At 35.5% G+C, this 15,930-nt stretch overlaps 4 protein-coding genes across 4 annotated transcripts; 1 reads left to right on the top strand and 3 right to left on the bottom strand.

The window, feature by feature from the left end:
• The first annotated feature begins 1,532 nt into the window (after positions 1–1,532).
• On the top strand, positions 1,533–4,523 carry LOC110417461 (G-box-binding factor 4-like). Its single transcript, XM_021429811.2, has 4 exons — positions 1,533–2,420; positions 2,643–2,714; positions 3,385–3,414; positions 3,982–4,523. Exons 1-4 carry the CDS (start codon positions 1,746–1,748, stop codon positions 4,060–4,062), a joined length of 858 nt encoding a protein of 285 aa, XP_021285486.1. The 5' UTR covers positions 1,533–1,745; the 3' UTR covers positions 4,063–4,523.
• Positions 4,524–4,819: 296 nt separating this feature from the next.
• On the bottom strand, positions 4,820–9,223 carry TLP10 (tubby like protein 10). Its single transcript, XM_021429810.2, has 6 exons — positions 8,805–9,223; positions 8,556–8,636; positions 7,340–7,775; positions 7,079–7,166; positions 6,063–6,195; positions 4,820–5,769 (listed from the first exon to the last, which is right to left on the bottom strand). The coding sequence occupies exons 3-6, from the start codon at positions 7,685–7,687 to the stop codon at positions 5,061–5,063; spliced, it is 1,278 nt and encodes a 425-aa protein (XP_021285485.1). The 5' UTR covers positions 7,688–7,775; positions 8,556–8,636; positions 8,805–9,223; the 3' UTR covers positions 4,820–5,060.
• Positions 9,224–12,319: 3,096 nt separating this feature from the next.
• On the bottom strand, positions 12,320–13,518 carry LOC149527146 (WAT1-related protein At1g68170-like). The gene is made up of 3 exons (XM_089783815.1): positions 13,402–13,518; positions 13,075–13,226; positions 12,320–13,002 (listed from the first exon to the last, which is right to left on the bottom strand). Exons 1-3 carry the CDS (start codon positions 13,510–13,512, stop codon positions 12,810–12,812), a joined length of 456 nt encoding a protein of 151 aa, XP_089639941.1. The 5' UTR covers positions 13,513–13,518; the 3' UTR covers positions 12,320–12,809.
• Positions 13,519–13,652: 134 nt separating this feature from the next.
• LOC149527145 (WAT1-related protein At1g25270-like) lies at positions 13,653–15,716 on the bottom strand. The gene is made up of 4 exons (XM_089783809.1): positions 15,523–15,716; positions 14,379–14,438; positions 13,995–14,111; positions 13,653–13,893 (listed from the first exon to the last, which is right to left on the bottom strand). The coding sequence occupies exons 1-4, from the start codon at positions 15,714–15,716 to the stop codon at positions 13,653–13,655; spliced, it is 612 nt and encodes a 203-aa protein (XP_089639935.1).
• Between the last annotated feature and the right edge of the window lie 214 nt (positions 15,717–15,930).

Below are 15,930 nucleotides of genomic sequence, written 5' to 3'. Positions count from 1 at the left end.
CAATATAGTAAATAAATGCACGACATAATTAAATAAATTATCATAATACAAAAAATATTTTAGATAAACTAAATATTATATTATTAAGCATACCTGTTAGTTCTCTAAGACTATAAAAGGAAATTTACAGGCTTATAGTACAAAAAAAAAAGGGAAAAAAGAGTTTATATTGGTTGCTATTTCCATTCAAAGATTGCTATCTCTTAACCAATGTAGCGTGAAAAGAGGTAAAAAAATTGAAGGAAAAATGTTGATAAAAAGAAAGACATAGGGTGAAACCGTACCTGTGAAGTAGGAAGCGGGCTGGGGCAAGCATCGCAGACAGTGACTACCCTGTAGATGCTTCGATTCGATTGTTTCGAGGCCAAACCGTATCGTCTCGGGACGGCAGAGTCCAAACTATAAAAACGGCAACTTTAACCTTTTTTTGCCATTTCTGATTACACACTCTCCCTTCCTGCAGCGCGTGTGCTCTACTCTGTTTCCACTTTTTCCAACCCCCATCCCCATTTACACGGGCCATCTCTGAAAAATGAAACCACCGCCCATAGTTTCGATGAGTGGTAGCAAAGTTTAAATGAAAATAAATAAACAAATAATTTATATTTAATATTTTTACTTTTATTTTTTTATATTAAAAAATTTTAAAGTTTTTACCATAATTTTTATAAAAGTCAAAGAGACGGAGAAAAAGGGTCAAAGAAAGGATTTAATATTGGGTGGCTTTTTGTCCAATTGCCGGAAGGGGTACCAAATTGCATGACATTGAAAGTTTTGCAGTTACAAATGTCAAATGCTTTCAATTGAAAATTAATTCTTTTCCGGGGATGTTGAAATTCAGAATATAGTAAACCCCAATCAATGTATTGGTAAATAGAAACAAAACTTCTATCCAAGATTAAATTAAATAATAATTTTGTACATTAAAATCAGTAAAAATGTGCAATTATTACATAATTATTTGGAAAGAGGTTAATCCTTACCATTACTTCACAATTATTTGAATACTAATTGAACGTAATCTTATTGCATTAATCAAGTTTATGTTTGGTACTCGTAAAAGTCACAACTTTTCAATTAATTTAATAGAAAATGTAAAACAAATACTCATTTGGTAAGTTTTTTTTAAGCATTTTTTAATGTTATAAATTTATTTTTCATAAAGAAAAAAAATTAAAGATCTATATTATAAGAGATTTCGTGAAAATTAAAGAGAGATAAAACAATATTTAATATGACTTAATAGTAATAAAAATATATTTTAAATTCAATTAGGGAAATGAGATTAGGTGAATATTCCAAACGTTTCGCATAGCTCGGAAACTGCCAGTGTACTTTTTAAGAATCTGGATAGCGATTGAACCAAATAAGTCCGTGTAAAAAACTAATAACCTAAATAAGTAAATGACAAAAATACCCCTACCTTTATCCGATTGTGCGTCTATAGCCGCGAGTACACGTTATCCATCTCGCAGTTTCCTCCCTGCTTCCTTGTTTTCTTTGCGCTTTCTCTCGCCCTCTCTCTGTCTGTCTCCTTGTTTGCATTTAAACTGTTGGCCAGCCTCTCTGCTCTTCCGCCGTAGCGTTTCGCTTCTCTAATAAATTTTCCCTCAGATTTCGAATTCTTCCTCACACTCTTCTTTTCCAACCAATCAGCGGAAAGCCAGTAGGGAAAAGAGAGAAAGAGAGGAAATAGTGAGCAAGAAAGTGCGAGAGAGAAAAAACCCTGAAATTTCGGGGGAGTCATGGCATCGTCTAAGGTGATAACGACCACGTCACAGACGAATCCTGATGTGCCATGTCAGCCATCTCTGTGCTCTTCGCTCTCCACTCTCCTCGCCGATCTTCAAAACCAACAAAGCAATCAAAGCCAATCCCAGAACGGTTCAATGAGCATGGACGATCTTTTGAAAAACATCTACTCGTCCCCACCACCGCCACCAACTAATTCCGAAGCGCACGCGCAGTTCCATGGCGCGTCCATCTCACGCGAAGGTAGTTTCTCGCTTCCGAAGGATGTGGCGAACAAGTCCGTCGACGAGGTGTGGAAGGAGATCGTGGCCGGCGGAGGCGATCAGAGACAGGGAGGTCCAACGGAAGGGATGACTTTGGAGGATTTTTTGACCAAAGCTGGGGCGGTTAGAGAAGAGGATGTTAGAGGAGTTGTTAATCAGGTGGGAGTTGGTGCAGGTGTTTATGCTGTCGACCCGGCCGTTATCAACGGTGGTGGAAATCAGTTTTCGACGTTTGGAAACAACGGCGGCGTTGATCATCAGAGATTGGTGGCGACTGCAGGTGGAGGCGCGAGAGGGAAACGACGCGCCGTTGAGGAACCGCCTTTGGATAAAGCGACGCAGCAGAAGCAGAGAAGGATGATCAAGAACAGAGAATCTGCTGCTAGGTCTAGAGAACGCAAACAGGTTAGCCTCTACTTTGCCAATTCTATTTTTGTTTCCCAGAAAATAAAGAGAAATGGTAGTTGCTTTTATCTCATTCAAGTCTTAATTGCTTTTTGTACTTCTTTTTAAACCTGTTTTCTGCAATTAAACTGTGAGGGTTTAGTTATGGTAACTTTCAAAGTTAGTTTTCCTTTCATAACATTTTTTTTTTCTTTGTATATCTCTTGCCTTCTTGATCTTTAGGCTTATACAGTTGAATTGGAATCTCTAGTGACACAATTGGAAGAAGAGCAGACCCGGTTGCTGAGAGAAGAGGTATATGGCCCCCCTGTATGATATGATTTTAAATTATATTGAAGAATTTTAGTTGCTGCCAAGTTTAATGAATCATGATTTTCTAAATGTTTGATCAAAATCAAAAATTTTCTTGAAATGAAGAAGGCACTTTGATGGAGCTAAAACTTTTTGTAAGTTCTAGCATCATTTTATACTTATGCTAGTAGTTGGTGAATTGTTGAAAACCAGAGTATAGACATGGAAGTAATTCTAAAATAAAGTAGTTGAATGCGGTATAGGGAAACCCAAATGGTGTATTTGCAATCATTGATGCTCTAAATGTTTAATTAAAATCAAAATTTTGTTGAAATGAAGAAGGCACTTTGATGGGGGCTAAATTTTTTTGCAACTTCTAGCATTATTTTAAACTTATGCTTGTAATTGGTGAATGATGAAACCGGAGCATAGACATGGAAGTAATTCTAAAATAGAGTAGTTGAATACAGTGTAGACGAACCAAAATGATGTATCTACAAGCTTCCTTCCTAGTATAATTTGCTGTTGAAATAACAGTGATTCCCCCCCCCCCCCCTTTTTCCATTTTCATTTTAGTTATGTTTTTAGTCCAATAGTAATTGATATTTTTCATCTTGAGGATGTATGAATCATCATTATGCTCTCCAGATTGATTTCTTTACCTACTTTGCAGGCTGAGCTGCAAAAGAAGAGGTTTAAGCAGGTACCTCTCTTTATTTTACCTTTTAATTCTATTCTGTTCTTCAAATTTAAGATATCTTCGCCTTATTTTTGTGAATTAGTTCTTAAATATCCTATCACTGATGCGGTGACCAATGTTGGGGGATATAAGTATTGGTTCACCCAATCTATATGTTTTATCTGTGGGTAAAAGAACAATTCAGCGAACATTGAATAAAACAATTCCTGAAGGTTTATAGGCTGCTAATTAATGCAATAAAGTGTAGTAAATGAATTACAGTCACTGTTTTAGAAGATGGAAAGAGCAAAAGATTTTCAACAACCTATATTATATCATGTATGCACACGATCGGTTTAGGTTAAATCCTCTTACTAAATACATCATCATGAAGTTTGGTTGCTTGGATTTTGTATGATGAAAAGCTACATCACTGTAAATGTTTATATACTATGTTTACAAAGTTTATTGCAATAATAACTAATCCAACAATCTGCTAATCACTAAAATCTAGTGATTGTGATCTTCGTTTGAAACATGACGATGTTAGTAGCAATTCTGACTCCTTTTTCTGGTTCATTTCAAATGCAGCTGATGGAGAACCTGATCCCTGTTGAGGAGAAGCGAAGACCACCTCGTGTTCTTAGGCGAGTGCATTCTATGCAATGGTAGATATGGCAGCTCCTTCATTTTATTTTTTGGTCAATGACAGGAAAAAACCTTGGGTTTGGTACTTGCCATTATTGAAGCTATAGAGTTAAAAAAAGAAAACAAGAAAAACTGCAAGAACCAATTGAAGTGGGCTATCTTCTGAGAAGGGAAAGCAAAGATGAAACAGAAGAATACAACTGTGTGGGGATTATCTTTTGGGATCAGTTGGGACTTTCTTTTGCGAAGGAAGTCCAATGCGGTTGAGGTCTGGAAGGATCCCGTTACCGTTGAAGATGGATGGCAAACGCTTTTGGATTTTGCTTAGGTATTGTTGTAAATAAAAATGAACCCATGTGTATAAAGTACCTTTTACCTTGAATCCCTGTTGGAAGGGGGAAGTTGGTAGGCCTGAGCTTATCTAATACAAATTCTGATTATAAAAATTCATATGATATTTGAGTTAAAGCAGCAATGTTCTGACAGCATCAAGGCTGACACCTTCCACCTCTACCATCTTAACAATCATCACTGCCACTGTTAAATTTGGCAGCAAAGCAACCACTGATTCCACCATTGGAGTTTCATGGTTAATCTGCATCAATGGGAAGCAAAAAGGGTTCATTTCGATTGGCAATTTCCTTCAACGTTGCATTCCCTTGTCCTCTATTTATCAGAAATTTGCTAATTTTGCTTAGGTATTATAGATCAAAAACGTCAAGGAGAGTAGCAAGCAAACCGATTGACCATTCATGAATTAACGAGGAAGAACAAACAGAAGTGAAGAAAGTTTAGAGTTTACTATGTTGCACGCCGCCATTCAGGTGGCACCCAAAGATAAAAATTAGTTTACAACAATACAACAGTATCAATTTTCCAGCCTACTGATGATCACCCTAAAGGGAAGAAATGGCAAAAGAGAAGATAATGAAGATGAGAACAAGAGAAAAAAGAAAGAAGTTAAAGATTGTCATTAATCTTTTATGTGTTTTGCTGGCCACAATCATCCGTTTTTGTTCATTCTATTCACAAGCCAATTTGGTGTCAAAGCTGCTCAGGCAGATTGCAAAAGCCTGAAATGCAGATAGGGGATAACGGTAATCCATGGTGAACATATCTTTGCCGACCTTGCCAAACTGTAGGATTATCTTATCGATGTCAGGTGGGGCTGGCTGAGATGGAGTGGGTGCACCAGCAGCTGGCTGCGTGGCAGCAATCAACTGAAAGTTCTTCACGGATGCCACGGTTACCCTGCCACGGAAATTCAGGCACCAACACTGTAACTGCTCGTGCCATCTAGGGGGCTTGTTTTTGAGGATCAAGGGTTTCATTTTCCCGTCCTCCTCATCATCATGAGACACACCAATCTCCGAAAATCGAGAGCTGCTGAACTCAACAGAATGGTCAAGAGACTTTGAAAAGGAGATGCTCCGGAATGAGTCCTCCAAAGGGTGGCGTAGAAGCTCAGGCTGGCCAGGGACAGAACCACCCACATCAAGAGCTGAGGCAGGGATAGAATGCATGATGCAGTGCATTCTTCGTGGCCCCCGGGTACCAAGAACATTTAGTTCGTAAGTAATCTGAGCTATGTTGTAGCTGCCAGTAGGGACTTTAGGGGAAACTTTCTTGGAGTAAAATCTTCGACTTGTTCGGCCTGGTGGAGGAACATGAGCAGAGGTACAGGCTGGCTGGGTGTCATATATTATGAATTTTGTGCCAAGGAAGTTTGACCTGGAACAAGAAACAGAACTAGTTTCAAATATATATTCCATAATCATGAAAACTTGTGCAAGTTATGAAGGATCTTTCCAAAAGCTAGCGTCCGATAACAAAGACAGTAACAGATAAGGATGGGTTTAATTTCCAAGTTCATCCTGTGAAAGGTTTTCCATTTACACAATAGAAGAAAATTTACCGAGCTCTACAGTAAAAAATTTTAATTGGTTTATAAAGCAGTGGTATTCCTCTGAACAGAAATGAAGTATCCATATTAAAATGTCACAATTTCCATTTCACATTCATACCTCAGCTTTCCAATGTAACTGCTGCTTGATCTTGAAATATTGTCAGCATTCATAGAAATGATATACTCTGTAGAAGTAGTCCTGCGGGTCCTTTTTGCAGAAAGAAGGAATTTCCCATTTTCAACTAGCAATGCTGCAAGAAAAAAATGATAAGACAATTGTGGTTAGATTAGCAGGAACAAAAATGAAAAAAGCAAAAACCAAAAGAAGGCACTTAAATGTCTGCAGTGTGATGGACAAAGAATGCCTGTCCACTATTTACTGTGGAGCCAGGAAGGAAGCTAATTTGTTATCCTCACTAGGAAATTGACTAATGAGTATCTGAAACGGATTACAACTGCTAGGTCTTGTAAGTGAGTGACAACAGTGCTTCTCTTTATATTGAGAAAGCTCTCTCTATCAGCCAAATGACAGAGTGAATACACTCATTATCAGGGATTGTCTCACAGCCCACAAGAGTAGCGTGAACATGTGTATTGCTCTTGCTCACCTCTTTATTCTAGTATGTTGCATATCATTAACCATATTTCAGAACTCTTTTTGACACTTTGGAAACTTTTATACCAATGACCACAATGCTAATACATTTAAAATGCATATATGCTGCAAATTTAGCTCTAAATCTATAACTTGTGAACCAGCAATCAAGTATAATTGTATATTAAATAAATTGCCACATAAAAACATTAATGATTCAGAACCAAATAGAAGAATTCTGTTTTGCAAGGCATAGTCACATTCTTCCATTTCAATGGTTGTTTTAAATGAAATACTGCAGATTATATCTCACATTCAAGAGTAAGTCTGACAAGTGTCATTGACACAGACACAGCGCATGTATTTCAGCATTTCGCATACAAATACACACAACAAATTAAAATTATACAGAATTATATATAACATGCAATCCCTCGTGTCAACATATGGTATACCAAAATAAGATCAATAATTCAATGACATCTACATTTAACAAAGGCAACTCCATTCAACAAACGGTTGGAGAGAATCATGCTTACCAGGGCTAAGACACAGAAAGAGATGATACGTTAATTTAGATTTATCCCTTTTGATGAAACACTGAATGGTTCCATCGCGTGGCCCAGGCTGAAAAGGAAAAGTCAAACAAGACAGTTAAGAGTGGCCATCTTGAGTTCTCAATGTAGTAAGAACTGATAACACGTTTCAGCATAATCTCTAAATAAATGCAAATATACAAAATCACAGTCAACTCAAATCAGAAAATAAATGATCCATGTTCAATGAACCAAAGATCCTACCTGCTTCAGAGACACAGGGAAAGTAAGCTTCCCACAGAATTCAGGACTCTTCACTATTTCTTTGCAGATGACTCTCCATGATCGGCAAACTGATGCACAAGCAACAACATTCTTTCGAGCAGGCCACGTATTCTCACTCTCTTCCAACCTCTTAATCACATCAATAAGCAGCTCTGGAGGGAGATTCGCCCAACGGCTGTTCTGAACTACAAGAGGCTCATCATGCAATTCATGTAAAGAACCATGAGATTTTCCTCTGTGATGCCCTGTCAGTCTAACATCAAAGCTCCGTCTAGACAAGCTCCCAAAACTATCTCTCACATCACGAACTATGCTACGGAACGACATTTTTCAAGCAGATAGCAAAGTCAGCTCAATTATAATATCTCTTCTGAAGCCTTCTGATAATAATACTCCGCCGATGATGTGCCAGCGGCTGCCCACAGAAGAAACAACTTAGTACCCGACACAATTCTACTAGTTAAGAACGAAAGAGAAGGGGAAAAGGAAGCAGAAAGGATACCAACGAGAAAAGGAGAAAAAAAGAGACAACCACTAAGGGCAAGCTTCACATGGAACCCCAGCAATCTAAATAGCTAAAACTTTAATCATATAACAAGTACCCATTTTTCCTAAACCAGATAATGTAAAGAACCCGCTCAGTCTATTAACTTGGTTTATCCACCACAAACATGACAGAAATAACATCGCTTCATAAGCATTTAAGAAGAACATATATATTCCCTGTTCCACAGAAAAAAGTGTGCAAAGATCTCCTGCTTTAAGAATTCCGGAGACAGTCTTCACAGGAGAGTTTTTCAAGTTTTCCTTCATAACCCTCTCTCTCACTCTAACACCGAGCATTTTAAGAAGAAAACTAGAAAGGAAAAGAAATGGCGAAGGAATTGTTTTATATTTTAGTAAAAAAGCAGGCATCTGGAGAAATAAAGAAGGAACGTTACTGCTAGGCATCTTGGAAACTTGATTAAGCTACAACTTCCCATCTAAATCAAGCAAGCAGTAAATAATCTAAGCATTGTTGCTAAGTCAAAGTATGTATTTGAAGAAGGAAGATAGCTACTTCCATCATTAAACCAAAATTTTCTCCATAAATAACCACGATTTAGCTAAAATCATAGAATAATCCCACCCCGAACGAGCAATCTACCTACCATAAATTACACCCCACAAAAAAAAAAAAAGAAGAACAATTTACCTTCCAAGAATCAAGGCCTTAAATCTCAGGGCTGAATCTAATCAAAACACCATAGCTGTAGCCTCAAAACACACCAAAGATCTGCACCAAAGAAAGAACAAATATTTGCAAACAAACCCAGATTATTATTCAAAATCTTATCCCTCTCTAAACAAAAAAGAACAAAAAAAAGAAAAGGGGTACGTTGAACTGGGTTTACAGCATGAAATGAAATCTTAAAAAAGTACGTTGAGATCCGTTTTCATGTACCTGAAACATGCAGCGAATCCAAAGACAAGATCAAAAACAAAAAACCCAGACAGCTTTTTCACATAACAGAACCAGAAAAAAAAAAAAAGATGGTGGGTAGGGGATCAACGTCAGAACTGTTCCAAGTAGAACAGTCTTCTCTTTCTTTTTCTTCTTTTTTTTTTAGAAGTCTTCTTCCTTGTGCCTACTCTCTAATCTAATCCGGACTCCACACCCACATTAAATTCAGCTCACGGGCTACCGAGCCAAAAAATAAAAAACCAAAAAGGCAACTCTACAAGTTTCTTTTTGCTTTCTTGATTTTTTTTTTATTTAGTTCTTTGGGGTCGATGTGAATATTTTTCTTTAAATAAAATGAAAAACAATTTTATATTGGGTTCATGAGGCAAAAGCTACAGAGCTAAAAAGCAGGCTCCAACCAACGACTAAATGCCATGTTTGACTTTGCCGTTTGCATTATCTGACTGAGGGAAACGCCATAGATTTTTTTTTTTCTTTCTTTCTTTACTTTCTTAGGAACCAAACAAACCAAAATTAACTCTGAATTTAACGTCTATCTCATTTTGTTTTTTTTGTTGGTTTTCTCGCACTTTAAATTGAGCTTTACCCATATTTATTGAAAATTGATTGAACATTATAAAAATTAGCAACCTTGTGTATGTGATCTTAGTCCTTTTCAATCCATTTACACTACTTAATGACAAATAAATTACCATTGATGAATACCAAAACTTGCAAAATCACTGATCATAAATGTTTCTTTACCTCATTATGACATCTAAACCTATCTTTCTTGGATTTAACAACATGACCACGATGAAAAGAGCTTACATTTAATACAAATACAGTATTTATATATTATCATTTGATCGTAAATTATCTCTCAAAATAAAAATACATAAAAAAACAGAAAAAATAATAAAATATTTTTGTTTTTGTTGAATTTAAAGCTTGATAATAAAACAAAGAAAAAGAACAAGCAGGGCCCACCACAACAGAGACCAGACAGCATACACACAAACAAATTAAGGGGCATAAGCAGTTTGGTGAAATCAAACCCCTCTTCCTAAAGCATGCAGCCGTGTAGGTGACCAAAGAAAATATGTTTTGAATATGGAAATAAACTGGTCAGAAAAAAAAAACATAATAAATTGCTTCATGTAAATCAACTTCTTCGATTTCTGCAAAAAGAAAAGAACATAACTCCTTACCATGATAATGACACAAAATTAAGTTTAGAACACTATAATTTTGTATTTTAAACAAATTAAATTCATTAAACTTCCAATATAATTTGTTTAATTAATAATATTATTAAGTTAGTTTATATCGTATGAAATTATTTAACAAAAAAATAATTATGTTATGAGATGTAACAGTGTAATAAAATATTTATATTTGTATTAAAAATATTAACTTCATTTGTCATTCAATTGTTAATATCGTAAATACCGTCACTAATACAACATGACGACATGGATTATTAATAATAATTACAATTATATAAATATTTATTTATTTTCATCAAATTTAATAAATAGGAAAAAAAGTTAAAAAAGAGTAAAGGGAAAAAATCAAGTTTTTCAAGTGTTTTTTTTTTGGCTGACTTTGGCGCCCCTCACGGTGTGATCCCACGAACCTTTCAAGAAAGTGAAACTAACTTTATAAATAAATAGAATAATAATAAAAATAAGAATAAAGGGAATTAAAATAAAGAAGGGGAAAAAATAATGGGGAGAAGAATAGGGTGTTTGTGGATGTATGGTATTACACTACAGCGGGATTTGACTAGATCCGGACTCTGTCACGCCTTTTCAACGCTTTTACCTTAATAGCGTCAATCGCCATCGATGGAGCATCAGTTGGTTGTGATTGGTTTTTGACTTTGATGATTGTGGGGACCCCTTTACTCTCCCGTTCTCTGTAGGGTTCTGGTGGACGCAAATTATGGCAAAGCCACGCTGCCATCATTAAGCCTATTTATATTGTGAAATTACCACAACGCCCTCACTAACTTGTTTTTATCATTTAAAAATCCATGTGGTTAATGTAGTTTTTTTTTTTAATTTTTTATGAAATAAATGCAAACAAATCTATTTTGTAAATTTGATATAATTTTTTCTGATAATAAAATTCACTTACTTTATTACAAGATTCAAATATAAAATTTTTTAAAAGCACAAAGACTTATATTTTAATCAACCAAATAAATAAATAATCCTTCCTCAAAATTGTATTGAATTTTCTATTGAAATTTGAAATTTAATAAATTGTGATGAATATGATCATTTACTAATTGGTTTATAAGTAGTGTAATAGTCTAATTTTCCAAATTGATAGAATTACTTTACGAATTTATGAAGTAATATTCTGTAATGAAATAATAATATTTAAATATTACATATTATCAACATATCTTATTTTCAATTTTATCTCGTATGCTTTAAAATATCCATACAATAAATTAAAAGAGTTAATTTTTATTTCCTTGTGGGTACATAATCTAACTTGATTTCTTCCATGGAAGCATTATGCTTTATTCAATGGCATCAAGTCGATAAAGATCAAAATACATGTTGATTCGATGCACTCTCGATGCCCCCTTATGTTCCAAGAGCTAACCCAAGTTCCCTTCTAGCTTGGAATCTGCATAAACATGATAACAAAGCAAAATTAAGTATTCTCTTTACTTTATTTTATCGAAACAAATGATTCCTATTAAACATTTACGATTCTCATTCGAGAGTGATGATATTCAAATATTATATCTCAAGATGAGTATTAATTGATTCAAATCAAAATAATAAATTAAAATCGATTAATTCAAATCAAATTTTTTATTTTAATATTAATCGATTAAGAAGAACAGTCTATTCGATTAGTATAGTCGATTTTTTCAATATTCAAATTTTACAATTAAAACTGATGGAAAAACAGACCATTATTAATATATTTAAAATATACCTAAAAAATCTTATATTCAAATTGAAATAATTAACCGAATCAATTTTGATTTTTTTTTTTTATAGTTCGATTTGGACAAATTTGGGCTATTAGAGCCTACTTAATTAATTGGGCTGAACACACTAAATAGAAAAAGAGTGATGGGGACAAGAGCCCAAACAAGACATCCTAGAAGTGGGCAACCTAGACATGTTCCAAGCAGACAAAACTCAAAAAATATGAAGATAAGGCTAAGTAAAGTGAGATCGACAGACGGCTTACCTGGACCGCACTTTATCTGGCACTTTCGTTCACAACGCTGCATAAGCCTCGCTGCATCGAACAAAAGAAAGAACAAAAACCATAAATAATTTTTTTTAAAAAAAATCCCGATTGAAAAGAAAACACAAGCCATGGAAACCAGGCTACATAAGGCTTGTTGCAGAACTTACTGTTGCTCTGTACGCAGCCAGTGGAACAAGCGTCATAGCAGTCAACCTGTGGCTCGACGTTTTCCATTTGTGAAGTGATGATGCAGAAAATAAGGACTGCAACTATCATCTTCTTCTTCATCATCACCGTTTTTTTCTTTCCGTGCTTTGTTTTTCTTTTCCTTGTGATCAGGATATTGAGGAAGGAATGCTTGTTTCAATCTTGGGGTTGTTTTTATTTATAGAAGCGACAGATTGAAATTTACCCATTAAATTGCATTGAACTACTTATCTGCCATGTGAGTGATAGCGGCCAAGCCCCACACGGGCCTTCCCAAGCGGTGGCAGCCGCCTACTTTGAATTTCCTAATACAGTAACAGCTCCAACAAATGTTGGCTCTTGCATAGGAAAACGATATTTAAAGATAAAATTACTTACAATGGCATAAGGATTTCTGTAATGAATCAAAAATTGCCAAAATTGATGTAGTTTGACTGAACCAATTATTGATTGTCAACCACGAACTCTAACAAGTTCATTCAAGGTTCTTGTGTTTCTGTCTGCTAGCTTCTCCTTTTATCTTTCCGTCACCTTCATATTTCCTTTCCACTAGGTGAAACCTTGGCGGGTCTACACGTTGTTTTGATTGTTATTAGATCTGTTGCCATTTGGAGAGTTGACAGTGATCTCGGTGGATTCATCACCTGGGGGGGATCTTGTTGATGGCCCTTCTTTGCTTGACGCTGCTACCTTCTCCATCTCCTTGCCTTTACCCCAAAGCACAACATACAGCCCCAGCACTATTAGCACTGCTCCCATTATACTGTAATGCAGGAGAATATGTTAATGATTTGTAACTCTCAATTTGAAATAAGTTCAGTGCTCTGATTGGTACCTTCCCAGATACAGCTTTGCTCCTAAAAACAAAGTCTCCACCGAAGCAACTAAAACAACCATTAGAGGGTTGAAAATAGATCCATAGAGAGGGCCTTTGATGCGGACACACCAACAGACCATAACACATGTCAATCCAGACACTACAATTCCCTACAAAAAGAAACAAACACCATTAAGTTAGCACCTTAGCTATAATGGGTGAAAGATTTTTTTATCACTACTGTAACACTCTCTCTCGTGTGTTGGGACAACAGATTTATCATAGCAATAAGAAAGACATCGACGAGAGACCCTTGTTATATTTATATGCTTAAGAGTAACGCACCGCATAAGCAACAGTGAGAAGCCTAATATTCCATCCTAGTTTCCACTGGCTCCAATCTCTTTCTGTGCAAAGTGCATAAACAATTGATTGTATTGCTCCCATTACACACATCAAAGCTGTAGTCGAGTAAGGGCATGGGTATTTTTTACTCATCTTAGCCTACATCACAAATGCAGATCTTTTAAAGATAAGTGTGACAATTACAATCTAAATTTGTTTGTGAAGTTGAGTTGAAATAAATACCTGAACGATCAACCACAAAGTGTAAGTGATGCAGCTGGTAAAAGCCAGCAAGGCGCCCCACAGAGTATGGGCAGAAGCTGAATGGATGAAGCCCCATGGCCTCCATGATGCACAAGGTCAATTTGAGTTGACCACATCTTGATCTGTACTCCTTTGTAAAATGTGAGAAGCATTGCCCCTCCTATTCCTATTAATGTCCCAAGGACTTTTGCCTTTCCTGCCATTGTTCCAAAAGCTAGCTTTTCCATTCTGTGATAAAATTGATCGTGCCAAACATGTATACGGTGATTAATTTATGATTCCATGTAAGAAAAAAGACATTGGGAGAGTGAAAGATGCAAAGTGCATACCTAAGAGAAACAGCAAATATGAAGGTTGTGACTGGAATGAGATTGGTCATGGCAGAAACAAATGTTGCAGATGTTAGAGCTAGGCTTGCTATGTACAAATTCTGCGATAGTGCTCCCCTGCAATAAAGGAGAAGACGGGTCTAGACACATACATTTCTTTCTTCACATACAGCATATATACTAGGAAAACTTACTTTATTAAAGCCTTGGAGAAGTTGGTGATCTAACAAATACTAGTAGATAGATTAAAGATGACTTGCTTTAGGAAAAAGAGAACAAGAGATGTAAAATAAGCTGCAAATGAGTAACTACAAGGGTCATTGCAAAGGGATTCAATTAATTCAGGTGATCCAGAAGAGTCACATATATGGAAAACAAACTTACCCAAATAACCCACAAAGAAATGCTTGGAAGAGTATGGCCCAAGTCAGTGTTGGCCTCTTCCTGTGTGTGAGAGAAGAATTCAAAACATTATAAATCAAGGATTAGTGCATATGTATATCGGGGTTTTTTTCATAAAATATTAATACATTATATTTGATACATTGTCAACATGTAGAATCCATACATTATTAGCAAACCAAAATTTATCATTTTATTCCGATAAAAAGAAACTTATCATATTGTTAAGATGTAAAAACTTAATTAGTTAATTAATTCCTTTTACAAACTTAATTAATTACCCGTCCTGTCTCATATTTATTTGTTTTGTTTTGATTTTTTTTGTCAAACTAATTCTATTTTAGCTGCATCTTTCAAAATATCACTTGGGATTTAAAAAATTTTAAATTCGAGTTTAATAATATGTCAAAACATGGTTTAAATTTTAAAAGAATACCAGTCAAAGTAAAATTGTTTTCACAGAGAGGTCAATCTGAACCAACAAATTAGGGAGTGAGAAATATCATTATCTGCAACCGAAAGATATAACAATTAAGCCTTAACTAAACTTTCTTTCCTTTTATAAGCTAAATTAAAAACCCTTTCTTGCTAAATCTGATTGCTTCCAAAAAAGAAATGCTAGCTTTGATTCTATATATGTAAACACCAAATGAAGACAGATGCATTTATAATATGTTTAACCTTCTTTTCTTTTTCAAATCTTTCGGATTTAGATCGATTATTTTACTTACGACACGCTAACATGACAAGAAGTTAAACGAGTTTAATTCGTATTTCGTATCTTAAACATTTTTTTTCTTATCAAATCAGTTAAACTTTTGATAAATGGCAAATCACGTCCAAACAGTGACTCATCTATCTATACAATGGGAAGAGAATATCCAAAAGAAAAGGAAAAGAAAATCCCAAATAACATGAAGAAGCATGAGAGAAAAGGAACCATCCCAAGGAAAACAAAGTAGTACTGCTCTAAATTGTGAAGACATTTTGGTGAAGCTTTCATGTAGCATGAGAGAGATTCATAGACAAGAACAGCAGAAGAAAAAATAAAATAAAATAAAATCCCTTTTGTGCTCCATGCATGACAAACCTTAAAGGAAGGAAAAAGAGGCAAAGAGAACCAAACCTTTCAACAAGGAGAGCAAGAGGAACCATGGCAGGAACTGCAAAGACGAATCTATAGGCAGTGAGAATCCTCAAGCTCATGCCATCATTTGCTGCCAACTTATACAACAGATTCATTCCAGCGAATGTGGTTTGAACCACCACCATCACCATTGCAGGCTTTAACCCTTGTAAAATCGTGCTCACCTTCCCCATTTTCTTTCTTAAAACAAAAGAAGGGAAACCCCAAGGTTTTTTTAGAAGCTTCTCCCCTGTCGTTTTCTATTGCTTCTGTTCCTTGGCTGTGCACTGCAAATTCCCAAACCCCAGATAAGTAGAATCTATTTTGTAAGCTGTAAATCAATGTGAATCATACTGATTAAATGGCCTGTTTTTTTTTGTTTTTGTTTTGTTAAGCTAAATAGCCTGT

Source organism: Theobroma umbraticum, unplaced genomic scaffold, assembly GCF_002168275.2.
Source record: "Theobroma umbraticum cultivar Fairchild unplaced genomic scaffold, ASM216827v3 scaffold_50.0, whole genome shotgun sequence".
Taxonomy (NCBI): domain Eukaryota; kingdom Viridiplantae; phylum Streptophyta; class Magnoliopsida; order Malvales; family Malvaceae; genus Theobroma; species Theobroma umbraticum.
The sequence above is the reverse complement of the archived record's forward strand: the minus strand, read 5'-3'. Positions and strand labels throughout refer to the sequence as shown.

Bases quoted from the DNA above. Each gene is read 5' to 3' on its own strand.
- LOC110417461 (XM_021429811.2), top strand. From the start codon at position 1,746: ATGGCATCGTCTAAGGTGATAACGACCACGTCACAGACGAATCCTGAT. The intron at 2,421-2,642 runs GTTAGCCTCTAC...CTTGATCTTTAG, and splicing joins GGTCTAGAGAACGCAAACAG to GCTTATACAGTTGAATTGGA. The intron at 3,415-3,981 runs GTACCTCTCTTT...TTTCAAATGCAG, and splicing joins AAAAGAAGAGGTTTAAGCAG to CTGATGGAGAACCTGATCCC.
- TLP10 (XM_021429810.2), bottom strand. From the start codon at position 7,687: ATGTCGTTCCGTAGCATAGTTCGTGATGTGAGAGATAGTTTTGGGAGC. The intron at 7,167-7,339 runs GTAGGATCTTTG...TTTCCTTTTCAG, and splicing joins TCCCTGTGTCTCTGAAGCAG to CCTGGGCCACGCGATGGAAC. The intron at 5,770-6,062 runs GTATGAATGTGA...TTCTTGTTCCAG, and splicing joins AGTTACATTGGAAAGCTGAG to GTCAAACTTCCTTGGCACAA.
- LOC149527146 (XM_089783815.1), bottom strand. From the start codon at position 13,512: ATGTGTGTAATGGGAGCAATACAATCAATTGTTTATGCACTTTGCACA. The intron at 13,227-13,401 runs GTGCGTTACTCT...TTCTTTTTGTAG, and splicing joins TTCTCACTGTTGCTTATGCG to GGAATTGTAGTGTCTGGATT. The intron at 13,003-13,074 runs GTACCAATCAGA...CCTGCATTACAG, and splicing joins GCAAAGCTGTATCTGGGAAG to TATAATGGGAGCAGTGCTAA.
- LOC149527145 (XM_089783809.1), bottom strand. From the start codon at position 15,716: ATGGGGAAGGTGAGCACGATTTTACAAGGGTTAAAGCCTGCAATGGTG. The intron at 14,439-15,522 runs GTTTGGTTCTCT...TCTCACACACAG, and splicing joins CTTGCTCTCCTTGTTGAAAG to GAAGAGGCCAACACTGACTT. The intron at 13,894-13,994 runs GTATGCACTTTG...ATTTTATCACAG, and splicing joins ATATTTGCTGTTTCTCTTAG to AATGGAAAAGCTAGCTTTTG.